The following is a 17709-nucleotide window of genomic DNA, read 5'->3' as shown; positions in this document are numbered from 1 at the left end:
AGGCGATACAGTTCTTCACCGACATCATCCATCGCTTCGGAATCCCCAACTCCATCATTACGGACAACGGCACGCAGTTCACCGGGAAGAAATTTCTCCAGTTTTGCGACGACCACCACATCCGAGTCGACTGGTCGGCCGTGGCACATCCCCGCACGAATGGGCAGGTTGAACGAGCCAACGACATGATACTCCAAGGTCTCAAGCCACGGATCTTCTACCGCCTCAAAAAGTATGGTGGCCAGTGGGTCACAGAACTCCCCGCAGTCCTATGGAGTTTGAGGACAACCCCCAGTCGGGTGACTGGCTTCACCACGTTTTTGATGATCTACGGGTCCGAGGCGATCCTGCCCACCGACCTGGAGTATGGATCGCCGAGGGTCAAGGCGTATGACGAACAAGAGAACCAAGCATCGCTCGAAGACGCCCAAGATCAGCTCGATGAAGCACGCGATGTGGCCCTGCTGCACTCGGCCAAGTACTAGCAGGCCTTACAACGCTACCACAGCCGCAAGGTGCAAGGCCGAGCCTTCAACGTCGGCGAGCTGGTGCTCCACCTCGTCCAAGACAACAGGGGTCGGCACAAGCTGACCCCTCCGTGGGAAGGTCCCTTCATCGTCGCGCAAGTACTGCGACCAGGCACGTACAAGCTGGCGACCCCTAACGGACAGATCTTCAGCAACGCTTGGAACATAGAACAACTAAGACGCTTCTACCCCTAGCTTTCGTTTCCATGTTCTGTACATAAACACTTCTGTAGCTTAAAAATTTACGGAAAAAAGAATTTTGAGTTGATTCCATTCAAGTTTCACGTTGAACTCAGGGATATCTGACCCTGGCTCTACCTCAGGGCCGCATATCCCTTAGGGGCTATCAGGGGCTTCGGCCCAAGCCACTTGACATCTTCTCAAAATGCTTTCTTTTTGCGAGCCGACCCTCTTTCTAAAACTTTTGGGCATGAAAAGGAGAGAGTGCATGAACGGTGTTCAGACAAGACTGATCGGACTGCGAAAAAACCTACACCCCAGCGGCTACGGTGCCTTCGCCCATCAATGCTTACTGACACGCCCGACAAGCGCTCAAAACTTTCCAAGTCCAAAAAACAAGAAAGAGGATCGAAAACTTTTTTGCAACAGTTTATAGAAAAGGCCTCTATGGCCATCACAAAACAAGTCCAAAACTAATGTATTTACATCTGCGGCGCCAGCCCAATATAGCTAACTCATCCGGGGATCTTCGGGTGGGACAGCTTCATCCTCCAGAAGCTTCGCCAAGGCCTTCGCTGGGTTGAGCACCGACGCGTCAATCTCGTCCAGCTCGGCCTCGGAGTAGCCAGCGGCGTACCCCCCGCTCATCCCGGCGAAGTTGATGCCGGAATAGTGGGAGCCGAAAACCCCAAAGGCTCGCCTCACGCCGATGCGGAGCACCTCCAGGGCGATCTCGCGGGTTCGCCGGCACGTCCCGAGGACACGAGTCGCCAGCGAGCTCGTCCCCTCCCCCTGGACCACGCCGAGGCCGTCGCAGACGACGCGGACCGCGTCCCGCAGGTTGCCGTGCTCGGCGCGCTCCGCGTCGAGGTCCTCCCTCAGCCGGGCGAGTTCATCTGCAAGGCCCATCCAGAAAGACCCACCAAATCAGGAACCATCGCAACACCACAAGAAAACAAAGGAGCGAAAAAAGCCTTACCCTCGGATTGGGCCTTCAGCTGGCGCTCTCGGTCAAGCCCCTGGGCCACGGAGGCCTGAAGCTCCTGCACTTGCACTTGGAGCTGGTTGATCTCCGCCCCAAGGTCGGCCACCACCTTCTCGGCCTCTTCCTTCCGGGCCGTCTCGGAGTCCCGGTCCTGCCAAGCCTTCTGCCGCTCGCGCCAAATGCGCTCGACGGTCTCCTGAAAGGCTTCATGCTCTCCCTTCAGCCGTGCGAGCTCCTCAGTGTCATGGTGGGCCTTTTCAGCAGCGGCCTGGAACTCCTCGCAGTCACAGCGAGCCTTCTCGGCGATGGCCTAGAACTTGGCCTCCGCCCGCCGCGCGTCCTCCCGCGCCGCCTGCTCGCGCCTCCGCAGATTGTCGATGACCTGCTGGGCGGCAGCAACCTACGCGGTCCACTCCCCGGTCCGCTGCCTCTCCAAAGTGAAGCGTTCCCAGAGCCCCCACTCAAGCCGGAGGAAATCGGACTTTCCCCGGCTGCATTCTTGGAGGGCCTACAAGACAATACACCATCAGGGATAGAGCAGCGGGAGGAAAATAACCAACGGAGAAAACACCATACCCGGCCACCGGGGACGATGACGTCGTCCAGCTCCCCCAACGCCGAAGACAGGGCAGCGCGGACGTTAGCAAGTCCGCCCTAAAGCGCCTGCCACTTGTCCCACTCCATGACGTCATCCAGCGTGAAGAGGGGTCTCTGCGGGTCATCACGAGACATCCAACGCAGGATAGACCCGTTCCACGCCTTGGGAACGGGATCGGCCGAGACGAGGGTGGAGGCCGCTCCGGCTGCCCCCGACGCCACCGTCCCTGACGCCGCCATCGAGGTAGGCACTGCCGCCCCGGAAGGCGTCGGCCTCACCGACGGTCCCGGCGCATGCGCCCCCGCCCCCATCAAGGCCGCTGCGGCCGCCGCCGACGCCAACGCGCGTTCCGACCCGTCCGTCGGCGCCACCGCCTCTGTCACGGATGCCAGAGCAAGTGTTCCCGTGGCCGCCGTGCCCTCCATCGCGGCCACCAAGGCAGGTGTCCCCGCCCCCGTCATGGCCTCCGGAGCAGGCACCTCCGCCTCTACCGCCGCTGCCCCCTCTGCCGAGGCTCCCCGGGCGGACGTCCCTGTCTCCGTCACCGCCGCCTCCTTCGTCGCAGCCGCCGGGGCGGGCGCCCTCGCCTCCTCCGCCACCACTGTCCCCATCGTGGCTGCGGGGGCAGACTCTCCCTCCTCCGTCGCCACCGCCATCCCCGTCACGGCTGCTGGGGCCACCGCCCCCGTCTCCGCCACCGCCGTCGGAGCCGCACGCTCCCCCTCCGCCTCATCGTCGTCGAGATCAATCACCTCCCCGGCCTGAGGGCCCCCAGGAGAAATGCTCTGAACCGCGGGATCAGCCGAAGAGGCAGAGGGCGGAGCGGGTGTCAGACCATGTTCCATGCCCGGCGATGGCGCCACTCCACCGGCTACCGCCGCAGGAGCCACCTCCACGGTAGGACCTGCGGTCTCCCCAGCGACACCGCCGCTCGCCGCCGGCGGGGTCGCGGTCCGCCCCGCAGAGGTGGACAACACCCGTAGCGCCTTCTTCAGCACCAGCGGCGGGACAAGGCCTCGAGAGGCGGCGCTGCGGAACAACAAACAACATCAGCAAAAACAAACTCAATGCCTAGAAAGAAACGAGACTCGCGAGGAAATTCCACTCACACTCCCCCAGCGCAAGGACGACGCATGCGCTTCGCCACCGAGCCGGACGCCAACCCCGGGGCATCCAGCAACGGCCGCTTGCCGTCGCTCCTCTGCTCCTGGGCCGCAGGCTGAGGGACGGGGGCCGGCTCCGTCGACCCCCGGGGGGCGCTCCGCACCGACCCCTGGGGCGTGGCCCCAGAGCTTTGCGGCGTCGAGTCTCGGGCAGGCGGCCCGCCCGCTCCGTCCCCCGCGGCCGTTTGGGAGCCCGACTCCCAGATAACAAGCGCACCCGACCGGGAGGACAGGATGAACTCCTCCTCCTCCTCCTCCTCTTCCTCCTCATCATCGTCGTTGTCGTCATCCAACACGACCTGTCCCCGCCGCTGCCATTGGAACTCCTTGGCGGCTTTCTTTCTCCTCTTCGCCGTCTCCTTGTCCTTGCGCTGTTTCTACTTTTCGGCAAGGAGACGGTTCTGCTGCCGCCGCTCGGCGTCCTCTGGCACCGGTGGACGCGAATCGACGACACGGGTCATGTTGCCCTACGGACACAAAAGGCTCCACATCAGAACAACAAACCAAGAAACGCAGGAAAAAGAAACAGGTGCACGAAGTCCTTACCAGATCGACGAAATTCTCGTCCGGGCACATCGGAGGGTGGCCGGGCACTGGGTAATCGGCGTCCTTGTCCTCCAGCGCCTCCCGGACTCGCTGCCGGATCTCGGAGGCAGCAAGTGCACCCGTCGCGAGGACGGTGCCCTCGGTCGGCACACCGGGGGTCATCTCGGTGAGCGAGCGGACCCGAAGCATCAGCGGCACCACCCTCCGGGCGTGGTACGCCCCGATGACTCCAGCTCCGATCAGCCCCTTTCCCTTCAGGTACTCGATGGCCTGCAGCAAGCCGGTGATCCGTTTCTTCTCCTTCTCCACTGGGCCGTACGACCACACCTCCAGCGCCACTTCAATGACACGGCCGGTGAACTCCGGCAGGGGGAGTTGGAGTAGTTCTTCACGTAGAATCACTGCTGGTGCCACCCCTTGTGGGACGCTGCGGTCTTCATCGCCATATACTCCTTGGCCCGAGTATGGCGGAGGTGGATTCCAGCACACCCTATCGGCACCGGGGTCGACCGCTGCTGGTTTCCTCTCTTCTCGGCCTTCTGGTATAGGCTGACTGTGAAGAAGTACTTCCACAGCGAGAAGTTGGGCTCAATGCCCAGGAACCCCTCGCACAGCGCGACGAACACCGCGATGTGCTGGATCCGGTTGGGGTTGAGGTGCTGCAGCTCGAGCCCGTAGTAGTGCAGGAGCCCGCGGAAGAAGAGACTCGGCGGAGTCGCGAACCCCCTCTCATGGAAGTGGGCGAAAGACATGACGTAGCCGGCGGGCGGATTCGGCACCTCCTCCATCTCGGGGAACCGCCATTCATCCCTCTCCGTCCTCTCACAGAGGAGGCCCTTCCTCGTGAGGCCGTCAGCGCGCGAGGTGCCTAAGGTGGAGCGCACCCAGGATCCCATCACCGAGGGAAGAAGAGCTCGACGGAAGACGGGGAGAAAGGTTGCGGTGCTGGGCGGAGGAAGACGAAGGGTGCGCAGGGAAGCTAAAGGTGTGTGAAGAGGCGAAAAGACTTGGGGGCAGATAGCAGGCGGAACCGGCAAGGCGGAATCCTCGTCTTATAGGGAAGGCACATGGGAAGTAGAACGGACACCCCTGTCGCAATAAATGCGGCGCCAGGTACGCCCCGTCACGCCCACCCCTTTTCCAGAAACCGTGCGCACGACCTGCAGCAGGAAACATCCCCTCCTCCCTCGATTCGTGGGTCGGTGTCTTCCACCACTTCACCTCCCAGAGAACGCGCACGACATCCTCCACGTCCGGCCCAAGGCACAACCTCCCTCACATCCGGCCCAAGGCGCAACCTCCCTCACGTCCGGCCCCAGGCCCACCAAAAGGTAAAAAAGGGATACAGGGCTGAAAACGCCCCTACGGCCCATTACGATCCAGGGGTTCGAAGGCTAGCCCGCTGCGGGTTCGACAGCCGCCCCAGGATACCCCCGAGCGAGGGGTGAGAGGAGGCGGGTCCGCTAGCGGCCATTACCCGGGCGCACGACAACCCAGGGCGTCTCAATCTCACATTCGAGTCCGGACCAGCATCAGAGTTCATGGTTTTTCCCCGAGGAAAGGCAACGAGCCCCCGGATCCGACCAAACGGATTCAGGAACTATATGAACTGGCCGACCGGAGCCTGGGGTACGCCACCAGCTTGGCCCGAGCCGGACCCCCCCGAACGGGGACTGGGACCCCACTCAAATCAACCCGTCAGTAGCTCAATGAGCACCACGGTTCGTCCAACGAGGATAGCGTGGCACGGCTCACCCCCTCCATCTCAGCGAACGGACGCTTGAGGGGTAACATACAAAAGTCAACCTAGCCTCCTGATTAATCCCCTGCAACGCGCGGGGGCTCGGGGGCTAGCCTCGCAACCAATGACCACGCGGATGGTCGCGACTTGAGGCTTTCAGACAAAGGGTAACAACAAGAAACCCTCCCGCGCTGAGTCACCCGCAGGACGCTTCACCCGATCAACCTCCTCGGACAAGCGCACAAATAACACTTCCCATCCCTGATTAACTGCAGCTTGCACGATGAATAGGGATCCCCTACGAACGGCGATAGCAGCCTCCGGAGGAGCGTCCCCGCTCCACCACAGGCTCGGGGGCTACTGTTGGGGGGAAATATTAACGACCTCCTAAAGCCCATGAAAACAACGAGTCATAAAGGCCCAAGCCCGCCTAGGGCAATAAAGACTGCCGTCGGCCCAACATGGGAGGGGAGAGCCACGCTCCGCCTCGCCCGACTCAGTGTCCCGGGGTCAGGCGTCCCCGACCCCTTGAAGACCAAGCTCCGCCTCGCCCGACCCGCGGGCCTGGGGTTGAGAGCACCCGACCCCCCGCCGCAAGACCTCGCCTCACCCGACCCAGGGCACAAGGGGTCAGACTCACCCGGGTCCACCAAACAAGTATCCGCCTCGGGCGCGGGTCCCGTGGGTCCCCCTGTCGATCTCGCCATAAATGCGCCGCGGTTCTGTCCCGTAGAAAGGCGCTCGTGCTCCTGACGCAACCCGCCACAAGTACCCATGCGCGACCGCACAGTACAGGCTACAGTGGTTGCGGCTTCCTTCGATTCGCTACAGGGCACTCATGGCCTGCGCTGCCCGGAGCAGAGGAAGCCACGCCCGTTCTCGCGCCCCGCGCGTCCGGCAACAAGGACGCGACGTCCGCCTTCCGTGGGCCGTCAGCAAGATGGCGGGATCAACCACCTTCCCCAACGGACACAGGTGCCACGACGAAACACCATCATCACGCCTAGCGACGACAGCCACTGAAGAGACCGTCGACAGGACTCGACGGCGGCCGCCCTCTTCCGGCGAACGCGCCGGTAGGAGCCGAAGGCCGGAGGGGACGCCGGCGGCCTAGGGACTTGGTCCCTCCCCTTGTGTTGTATTTTACTTAGCTTTGTTTTATCTCTTTTACTTCTCCTCACACCCGGTCTCACCTGTAACCTCGGTGGCTTCCTTGCGCTATAAAAGGAGAATCGGGGGTCGGAGAGAGAGGAGGCTCCCAAGCTAGCAAAACACACCCATACCCACCTAGAGCATCAGTGCACACCCAAGAGACCTGGGATCAGCTCCCTCTCTCGCCCTCCTGTAACCCCTACTACAGAACCCCGCGTGGGCAACACGAGCAGCTCCCGATACTGGACGCAGGGCATTCCCTTGCCCGAACCAGTCTAATCCCCGTGTCTCCTACGCCACCATCCGAAGCCTTACGCGCATAAAAGAAATTTACTAGTCTAAGTCTTGATCCGCTAATCTTGACAACGACACCATTAATGGCCGCGACAGCACGCGCCCCGCTCATCTCCAGCCCACTAGCCAGCCGCGAGCCCTGGCGCCTATATAAACCCCTCCAGTGCTACCGCGCTCCCCTTTGCCTCTCTCCCCGCTCCAGCTGACCCTGTCCAGAACCTCACCCGCTCACCAAAGCTCCGCCGCCACAAGCTCCTCTGCTCCGCGCTCACACGCTGCCACAAGAGCTCAGCGTGGAGCTCCCTCTTCTGCTCAACCCCGCACCTCGCCGCCACAACCAGCCGCTTCGCCTCCCTCTCGCGCAGCTCTAAAGCCTGCTTGTTGCCCACGAAGAGTGCCACTGCTGCCAGAACACCGCCGGACTTCGCCGCCACCCGAAGTTTCCCGACCTTCCGCCGTTCTGCCCCGACCGAGCCTCCCCGTTGCCCCTAACTACTTCAAACTGGCCCAAGGTGAGCCCGTAAGCCTTCCCGAGCCCTTACCGCCCCAAGGCCGCCGGCGAGTCGCTGGAATTTTGGTCGACCGCCGCCGCTCGCTCCCAAGGACCCGATTGCGATTGAGAAAGTCAAACTAGGGGCTTTAGTGCTAAAACCAGGGACCTTTGCGCGTTTAAACCGTAGACCTAGGGGCTAGACCGTAAGTTTGCCACGGTTTACCTGTTTTATATCGGCACAATATATGTTTAACTTTGAAAATTCACCAAAACTCGTAGAAAATTCAGAAAAATGTCAAACAAATTTTACTAGGCTCAATATAAAGAGCAGTTTTTAATAAAAATACTTTTGCTACATGTCACTGCTAGAATCAATGTTATGAGTTTTAATTCTTGTTTAATCTATTTAAATCATAACAAATCATAGAAAAATGATAAAAAGTTAAATCCAACTCTCAAGTGTTTGTTTCAGATAGTACAAGCTTGGAAAAATAATTTGGAGCCCAGCTCAGATGTTTAATCCTCTGTTTAGTTTTGCCATGGAAATCTAAGCTTGTTTTTGCCTTTTTGCATAACAATTAAACCAGAACTGAGAAAAATATGAAATCTTTTGGAATAAGTCAGTGGTGTACTGTAAATTGTGGGAAAAATATGGAAACCACCAGAAATAAAAAGAGGTACCACTTTCCTATTTAGGGAAGAATAAATAGGGTAAATGTATAGAAAAATATGTCCTTCACTAAAAATTGTGAAAAATTCATCAAAGGCTCTATATCATCCCTATAACTCACTGTTAAAATTTCATGACCAGTTTCATTAAGGTTTCTGCTATAAAAATGTTTAAGTATAAGTTGCCTTAAGGTAATAAAGGTAATATTGGAAGAGATACAAAAGAACATTCAAAACTAGGATAACTTTCCGATCTAAGTAGAGTTTAATAAAAGTAAGTGCTTATATGTACACAATCGCCATCAAATCGACCCCCGGCTTGTACCACACCCCATCTTCCTCATGTAGATATAGAAGGTGTAAAATCTTGTTTAGGTGAATGTGGCCTTAATATAACTTCTCCTTCAACACTAACTCGTGTTTTATGTCCTATGAGCAAGTTGGGAATATTAACTTGATGCATTGCATTTCATGTAGAGCTGAACCTCGCTGACGAGACTTACGAGCTTCACCCGGCGCCATAAGAAGGAGCCGTAGCGAAGCTGCAGCCCGCCGGAGCCAAGCCCGAGCAAGCCGAAGACCCGTTCACTACCTCCCCGCGTGAAGGAAAGCCTCGGAGCATAAATTCCTATGTTTAAATACTCACAATATATTGGTTGTTTTGATTGTGCATTTACATTTCTAGGAATTGATTGAAACCATAGATGCATGAATATAGTGCCCCTTGATCTGAACACTAGTATATTAAGTCAAGTAGTTGCAATGCTTAATAGGACTTGGTAAAAGTCGAGTGATTGACTATCACTCACGAGTTACAGGAGTTGTTTGCTTTCCTTTTGTTACAACTATAAGGACGATGGACGGGGTAGGGCTCTGTGAACTATTCTGGTAGTCGGTGGATTGCCCCATCTGTCTACATGAAAATTTGGACTAAGGTCGAGATGTGATAGTGTTCGTGATCAAGTGTTTGAAAATACTAATCTCATACCTAGTATGGGATGGGAAAGCCTAGTATCTGATTGAACCAGGATGTGAGTGGATCGTTTCACTGTCCCAGAAATGGAGTTCCCTTACGGCCACATGTGGTGACAAGTGCGGTCATAGAACGGTAGACACCGGGTCTACGGAGCCTTATACCAAGGGAAGTGGGCCTAAAACGGGTCTGGGAATTGATAGGGACGGCGGATAAGTGAAGCGACCCTTCGTGGTGCGCGGATGTCGTGAGATTAGGTTCGCCATGCATGGTTAAGAAATTCAAATCGATTCATCTACCTCTCATAGATTGGGACTGCTTGATCGCTATGCTTCACTGAGTAAGAATGGAACTTGATGATGATATTATTATTAATGCTTGTCATAAATTCTTTGGAAACTCTGCTTGTTTAGTATAGTTGCTCACTTAGATGGGTAAATGAACTTAGAACTTGTGGCTAAAATATTGAAAGTAAGGACCTACTCTAGTCGCTTTTGGCAAAAACAAACCCTAGAGCCAAAAAGCTTGCATGTCTAGGTGTTGGTGGATTAGTACCACCGGTCGGTTAAGTCTTGTTGAGCGTAGTCGCTCAGCCTTGTTGTGGCATACCTCTTTCAGGTGATGTTGACGCCTCTGAGCTTGCTGCAAGCGGCACTTGGCGTCCCCAACTTCCTCCTGGGTGGATGGTCGAGTGGGATCCCTCCTCGGACGGCGAGGATCGGGATCATTGATGTCATGATCGGCTTCGTCATGATGTCCGGCAACGGCGTTAGCTTCCGCTTATTTATTTCTACTGCTTGAACTCTGCAACTATGTTTGAATTTTGAACTTGATGTTGTAATAATTGATGCACTTGTTTAATTTGGATGGTCTATTGTAATCTCTGGAACTACTCACCTTCGTGTGAGCTATGCTTTCTCGATCTTGTGTGAAGTGGTTTATCGAATGAAATCCGACGGACCACCGAGTTAACTTGATTAAAGTACATGATCTCGTGTTAGGCGACTCAAATGTGCTTTAGCTAAGTTAATTTGGGCAGTTCCGCCACAGGCATATGGCATGATATTTACCGCTGCACCTCCATCCACCAGCAGTTTGGTAACGGGCCTTCCATTAACCTAACCTTTGAGGAACAAAGCTTTTAAATGCCGACGCTTTTCTTCTTCAGGCTTCTCAAAGGTAGCCAGCATTGGCTCTAAGGTTAACTGCGTCATTCCTCGCTCTGCTTCCGATATTTCACTATGATCAGCTGGAGCCATAAACTCCATCGGCAGAACGAAGACCATATTGATATCCGCAGCCGATTTCTGGTTATTATCCTCATCATCGGCTTTCGTTTTGATGCGCCATACTTGGGATTTGACTCTTTTCCTCTCTAAGGCATGTTTTTCTTCTTCTTCTTGCTGTTCCCACTGGCGCAAGCGCTGAACTCTTCCCTTCTGAGACTTGGTCAAACCTTCTGGGCACCACCTAGGGTGCTTCGTACCACCGTGCTGTGATGCACGCTGCCGCTCTGGTTCGCGACACATCAGCTTTTCATCAGGGACTCTCTCATTGGCCCTCTCTTCTAGCCAATTAGATACACCAATTCTGCCCCCCAGCAGATCATACACATTGGCCTTGCCCTCCAACCGATCATGCACTAGAATACACCTGTTATCATAATCAGATCTATTTCTGATGATCGGCTAGCGATTTCTGTTATCAAAGCATGGTCTCTTAAACGATCGGCTATCTTGACACAACCTATTGCACTCAAGGCAATTATCAGCCGATGGTAGTTTGATTCCTTCTTTCCAACAGTATATGAAGAACGGGCATCTCCAATGATCTTCATGGTGGCATATCTCCTCTTCCCTGTGCCTTGCCCTCTCTTGCTGCCTTTGGAACTTGTTGAGCAATTCTTGAGAAGTAATCGGCCTATGAGGTCTCTTTGAACTTTCTCCTTCTTCTAATCGACATTTTCCCTTGATGTCGTCAGCCGATATCTGAACTTTAGGATCTACAGCTCCATTCTTCTTGGCCGATTCTAAAGTCAATACTTTGGTCTCCATCGCACCTTTACCACCGACTTCCACCATGTTAGTTGGGAAATGGTGCTGATCGATCTTCATCGGTTTTGCTAGCTTTGTAAGAGCTTCAAACTTAAGTCTTCCCTGTTCAATAGCCGATTGAATCTGCTGATGGAAAACTTTGCACTCATTTGTGTCATAAGATGTAGCATTATGCCACTTGCAGTATTTGATCTTTTTGAGCTCCTCAGCCGACGGGATAGTATAATAGGGCGACAACTTGATCTGCCCCTCTTGCAACAACAAATCAAAGATCTTGTCGGTTTTGGTAGTATCGAACCCAAACCTTTCAGTCTCTTTCTTGCCAAATGGACACAAAACTAGTTTCTTGTTTTTGACCCACTCAGCCAAGCCAATTTCCACCTCTTCATCTGAATCAGAGTACTCCACATATGCAACCCTCTTCTGAAAGTTTCTCTTCTACTCATAAGGGCGTGCTTCCTAGTTTGACATCCGATGCACAAGCTGACTCAGACTTTCAAATTCCTGCGATGCGTATTTTTCTTTGATGTGTGGCAAGAGTCCTTGAAAGGCTACTTCAGCTAACTGGCTATCACTTAGGACCAAACTATAGTACTTGTTTCTGACCTCTCTAAATCTTTGTACAAAGCCAGCTACTGAATCATCACTCCTCTGCCTCAACCCAGTCAAATCCGTGAGCTTCATCTCGTGAACTCTGGCAAAAAAGTATTTATGAAACTGCTTCTCCAAATCAGCTCAGGAAATAATGGAATTAGCTAGAAGTGTTGTGAACCACTGGAAGGCTAACCCAGACAAAGATGACGAGAACAACCGAACCCTCAACGCATCCTGCGCAGCTGCTTCTCCACATTGAATAATAAATCATTTGATGTGCTCCACAGTAAAAGTATCATCTTGTCCCGAGAACTTGGTGAAGTCAGGTACTTTATACCGATGGGGAAAAGGAAGCAAATCATTTGCAGGTGGATACAGCGTTCTGTACATGTAAGTCTGCTACTTAGGTTTCAACCTGAACTGATCTTGCATTACCTCAGCTATCTTTGTAGCCCAATCTACCTGCTGATGCGTAGTCTGTGGCTGTTGTGGTATGACCGGCTAAATCGTCAGCTGAAAAACCGATACTTGTTGCTGCGGTTGTGGCAAAACTATCGGCTGAGCAGCCGATGTTTGTTGATGCCGTTGTGGCAAAACTATCAGCTGAGCAGCCGATATTTGTTGCTGCGGTTGTGGCAAAACTATCGGCTGAGCAGCCGATGCTTGTTGCTGAGGCTGTGGCTGAACTATCGGCTGAGGAGCCGATGCTTGCCGCTGAGGAAGGTTAAAGTGCTGCAACGTGCCCGCCTCCTCATTATCTAATACCATCGTTGACCCATCTTGATGATGCGTCAAAGTGCCGATTCCCCCCATTGACTTCTGAAGTATCTTGCTGTTGACGCTGAGTTGTCGGTTGAGGAGTCAACACCTGTGGTATCTTGTACTTGAGACCCTATGGACGGGGTGAACGACTCTGGAGGCACTCCAAACCCAGTGATCGGGTTCCATCCGATTGGTGTCCCTATTGTTCCCCATTGCGCCGATGATGAAATTAACAGCAATAGTGTAGAATATACCGGGGAAGTCTGGTTCACAATCTGCGTTGGTAGAGGTGGTGCAACACTGGGACTCGGAGACGGCATAACACCGTAACCTCCCCTTGACTGCATTGGTTGAGAAACCGAATGAGGGCTGATTGATCAACTCATGATGAACAGCTTGGTCGATCATCTCTTGCATCTTCCCTAGATTTTCACTAATAGTGATATGACGAGGGACTGTAAAATCATACTTCTTAACGGCTTCTCCCCTCTTGGTAAGGCTATAGGATCTCAAGTACGCCAATTTATATTCCTCCATAGCTCTTGCCAGATCACTTTTCTGATCATCCTTAAGATCCTCTTCCGTAACCTCCATGATATTTTTGTTTGAGAGCTCAGAAGGTTCCGGAAAAGACATGTTGAGAAACTGCTCGTGGTTCCACCAGGCGTGCCAAAAGTGTGTTGACGCAAAAATCGGGCGGTGACCTTCGCGTACTAACACATGAAACCTGAGAGATCTGCTTCGCTCAAGTACAGGTTGACCCTCTCAATCCAAGGTGTGCCAGTCAATTTGACCTGCCAATTCACAAGGACAATCAAGACGTTAAATTTGAGAGTGAATCGACTGGTGTTCCGATTAGCTCCAGGAGATTGTAAACGGCCAAGTAGCCGATGCAGAAAAAACAATTGGCTAGGTAAGCCGACGTATGCGTAATCAATGCAAATGAACTATTGAAAAATAACCTAAACAATGCTACGCGAACAACACTTGAAACAGATCTAGTCGGCTATAGAACAATTATTGATTGAAAAACAGGATAAGCAGCCGATTGGAATCTATTCCAAGCTGGATAATGGTGATAAAAGCTAAAGCAACAAGATTTAAACGAATAAACTTGCAGATCTAGCAAATATCGATAACTTGATGAATAAATCTAGACGAAACAATAGCGATACGCTGAAAGTTAAAGCCTAGAAATTACTCGATAAAAACGGAACTTACAATCTAGCTGGAGAACAAGACGATGCTGTCCTGCCAGCTTGGAAGAACTCGTGAAAAAAAGAACTTTGGCAAAGTCGACGACTTGAAAGTAAATTGCGAATAAAGTAGATTTGTTTGTTGGTGTGTACAACTTTTTCAAATCTCGCATGGTCTCTATTTATACCCTAAACTCAAAACTCCTAGTCCTGATCGATTATGACGCAATACAATATCTATAACAAACAAACTTTCTAAATAATATGACTCGTACAAGAGTGGGAAACGAACTTAGATTCTATTAACCAACCCTATATCCACCATCTTGCAACCTCCTCGCCGATCAAGACTCTTTTGCCTCTTATCGGTCGAAGCTCCAACACCTCCGATCGGCTGAAACCCTCCTACTTGCATTGACTAGACCCCATCAGCTCCCATCGGCTGAATCCTCTTGTCTTCATCAGCTGAACCTCCATGATTCCATCGGCTGAACTACTGTAACTTCATCGACCGATTTTACTAATCGTTGCTTCTCTGTCACGCATCAGCCTCTCTGCTTCCTTTTGACGCTCACTTTTAATACGTGTACCGTTCCGCGCCTAGCTTTTCCATGCGGGCCAATCATCATAAATTTATCGTGTTGAAAAACCGTCCTAAAAACCACTTGGTGAGAAAAAAAAACAAACGTTTAAAAGTTGCGGGGAATTTCTGGTATTTCGTTTGGAAGAGACAATCGATTATCGAACTCACGTCAACTTCCCTTCCCTCGAATAGCGCCCCCTCTTCCTAAATTTTTTCCTGGAGCCATACTAGTCCAGCGCACGCAACCAGCAGCATCTTCGCCGCCCGCATGCATCTCGCCGCCGACCTCCCCCCGCACCGGGGCCGGGGCGGCCCCGGCGCGGGTCCCATCGCGCTCGCTTCCGCCCTGCTCCGCCGCGAGAACCGCCGCCGCCGCGCGCTCGCCGGAGGGGCCGTCCTCGCCTCCGCGCTGCTCCTCGTAGCCACGCCGCGGCTCCGCCACTCCCCCGCGCTCCACCTCTTCGCCGACATGCGCAACCTCCTCGGCGTGCCCAACACGCTCAACGTGCTCACCGCCTACCCGCTTCTTCTCGCCGGGGTCCCGGGCCTCATCCTCTGTCTCTGCGGCAGCGGGTGCTTCGGCGTCAGGTGCCCTTACTCCCCCACCTCATGTTTGACTCTGATGGAGTGTCTCACTAAACAAGTTTGTCTTGTGTTCGGGTTTAATTACACGTGGGTCAAGTGAACAGCTGGATGATGCTTAAATTGAAGAATTGGGCTAGCCAATGTTTTTTTGAGGGAGTGGTAGTTATAGAAGGGTCCATCCTGTATCCAGTTATGCTTGGAAGCCTCGGAACTCAGAATAGGTGATTTGTGTATATCTAACAAGTACTGCTTTAGTCAAGATTTGCAAACTAGTTAGCCATGACCTACCGTCCCCAATGAGGTTCCGCTAATTCAGTGGATTCTTTAGTTAAATGAGAATGTTGCTAACAATCATATTGAGATCCTTTGCTATTAGGTTTGAATAACTCAGCCATGCCTTCTGGCACCTGCTTGCTTGCTTGATGAAATGCTTTGCTTCAGGAATGCGTAATCCAATATTGCCACTGTATAGATTAGACTGGTCATATAATGGGATTTGGATCATGGGTATTTAATTAAAATAGGCTGAAATGCTTCAATGAAAGCCAATAAATGAAATGTGTGTGTTCTTCCTGTTTGTTCAAATATGCCACTTCATGCGAAACTAAATCTGGTTATTTTTGAGGTGTTCTGCTTAAAGGAATTTGCTACAATGGATGACAATATGCTTCCTGCCTTGGATTAAATTATACAAAATGATAACATGTCACTTTGTGGAATTATGTAGCTTGAGGTGGGAGGCCTTGGGATGGTTCCTCTTTTATGCTGGGAATGCAGCAGCAGCATTTGGCTCAGCTTACTATCACCTCAAGCCAGATGATGACCGCTTAATATGGGACAGGTTGCCGGTATCTGAATACTGCTTTCTTGCTGCCATCTTCTCATCTGCTGTTTACTCATTCCTAGGTGTTTTCAAATCTGGCACTGTTTGAAGTGCATTAGGGTTTTTTCGAAATTAGTGTTCAAGATAATGTATTGTATACAATTTAAATGCAAAACTTTGACCAAAACTGTTCACACTTGAGTTTTCATGTGAGTATTTTAAATTTAGAGTGGCAATTGGTAAAAATGATCTGATTTGAATATTTCATTGGCAGCAAGCCAATTGGATAGATGAATATCAAAAAAAATTTCTCTGGTTATGGATGTTTACTGGATGCTCTTGCGATGCAGATGATGATATCCTCCTCCTCACTCTTGTCAATATTGGTAATTGAAAGAGTTGATGAGAGGGTTGGACTATCTTGTTTGATCTCACTGTTATCTCTTATATTAGTGAGCAGTGCATGTGAAAGGTATAAACCTCTCACACTCCTTGAGCTTGTTCCTCATATGGTTTATCTTGAAATAAGTACTGGAAACGTGTCATCGTCATATGTTCTTCTGGCTGATCAGGGTTCTTGATGATATGCGCTTATGGGTGATTCTGAATTTTGTTCCTTGCATTGCAATTCCTGCAATTCTATTCTTGTTTCCTCCAAAGTATACACATTCAAGGTTTTGGTTCCTTGCTACAGGTAACTGTAACTGATCCGTTGCATCGAAATCTGGTAACTCCCATTGAACACTTATGTTATTGATGTACTGGTGCAGGCTTTTACCTTCTAGCAAGATTTGAAGGCCTTGCTGACAGGAAGGTTTACAGTGTGAACCGGTACTTCATTAGTGGCCACTCCTTGGAGCACCTTTGCTTCGCCATGGTGACGTTGATACTAACTGTGATGTTGTCCTTCAGAAATATTAAGATTTCCAGGTACCTTCATGGGCAAATGTTTAAGATGATTGGAGTCTTTGAATAAATGTTATGAACAAATGATTATTCTGCTCGCTTTTGTCTATGTAATTACTAATCTGCTAGGCTTGATTATATCAAATAAGTAATAAAAGGCTGTACATTGTGATGTCAAATGATTTGTTCACTTGAGATAGTATGTTCTTACTGAATGTTGTCCTTCAAAATTTTAAGATTGCCAAGTACCTGCATGAGCAAATGTTTAAGAAGATTGGAGTCTTTGAATAAATGTTATGAACACAATTTTTTTGAGAGCACAGATAAATGGCTATTCTGCTCAGTTGTATCTATGAGATTAGTATTCTGGTAGGCTTTTTTACATCAAATGTTGCTATTTTCTTTCAAAAGTAAACAGCTATGCATTGTGATGTCAAACGATTTGTTCACTTGAGATAGTATATTCAGACACGGGCCTTCCTGAGAAGCTTCATGTTGAGTTCACTTGAATCCAATGGGACCATTTCCATGGAATGCAAGCGATGCATATCATTTTTTTTTTTGGCCATTAATGATGGTTCTCCATCTTCTCCACAGGGACTCGTGACCTTGTCGCTGGTTGGAACATGGGTGCAGAAATCCTGTGGAAAGATTGTATGTTTGGAAGACGGCCTCCGGGAAGACCTGAAGAAACCTGGCTAGGATGCACAGATGATGTAGCTTGCTTGTGGTTTCCTCATGGGTTGCACATGTTTTATTTGGATGCTTGAAATAGTGATGATTGGCAGGAATTCAAATATCTGTTCTGGTCGAGTTACTTGTCCCCCTCCTCTCTCAGATCTCTCATGTTCTTTGAATCGGTAAGGAAAATGTTTGTACAACATT

The 17709-nt window shown here is 51.6% G+C and overlaps 1 protein-coding gene across 1 annotated transcript; it reads left to right on the top strand.

The window, feature by feature from the left end:
* The first annotated feature begins 14706 nt into the window (after positions 1–14706).
* LOC117857371 (uncharacterized) lies at positions 14707–17637 on the top strand. Its single transcript, XM_034740006.2, has 6 exons — positions 14707–15098; positions 15823–15943; positions 16269–16390; positions 16491–16612; positions 16689–16848; positions 17422–17637. The coding sequence occupies exons 1-6, from the start codon at positions 14779–14781 to the stop codon at positions 17429–17431; spliced, it is 855 nt and encodes a 284-aa protein (XP_034595897.1). The 5' UTR covers positions 14707–14778; the 3' UTR covers positions 17432–17637.
* Positions 17638–17709: the final 72 nt, after the last annotated feature.

The sequence above is a fragment of the Setaria viridis genome, chromosome 5, assembly GCF_005286985.2.
Source record: "Setaria viridis chromosome 5, Setaria_viridis_v4.0, whole genome shotgun sequence".
NCBI classification, from domain to species: domain Eukaryota; kingdom Viridiplantae; phylum Streptophyta; class Magnoliopsida; order Poales; family Poaceae; genus Setaria; species Setaria viridis.
Note: the sequence above shows the minus strand (reverse complement) of the source record. Positions and strands in the feature narration are given on the sequence as shown.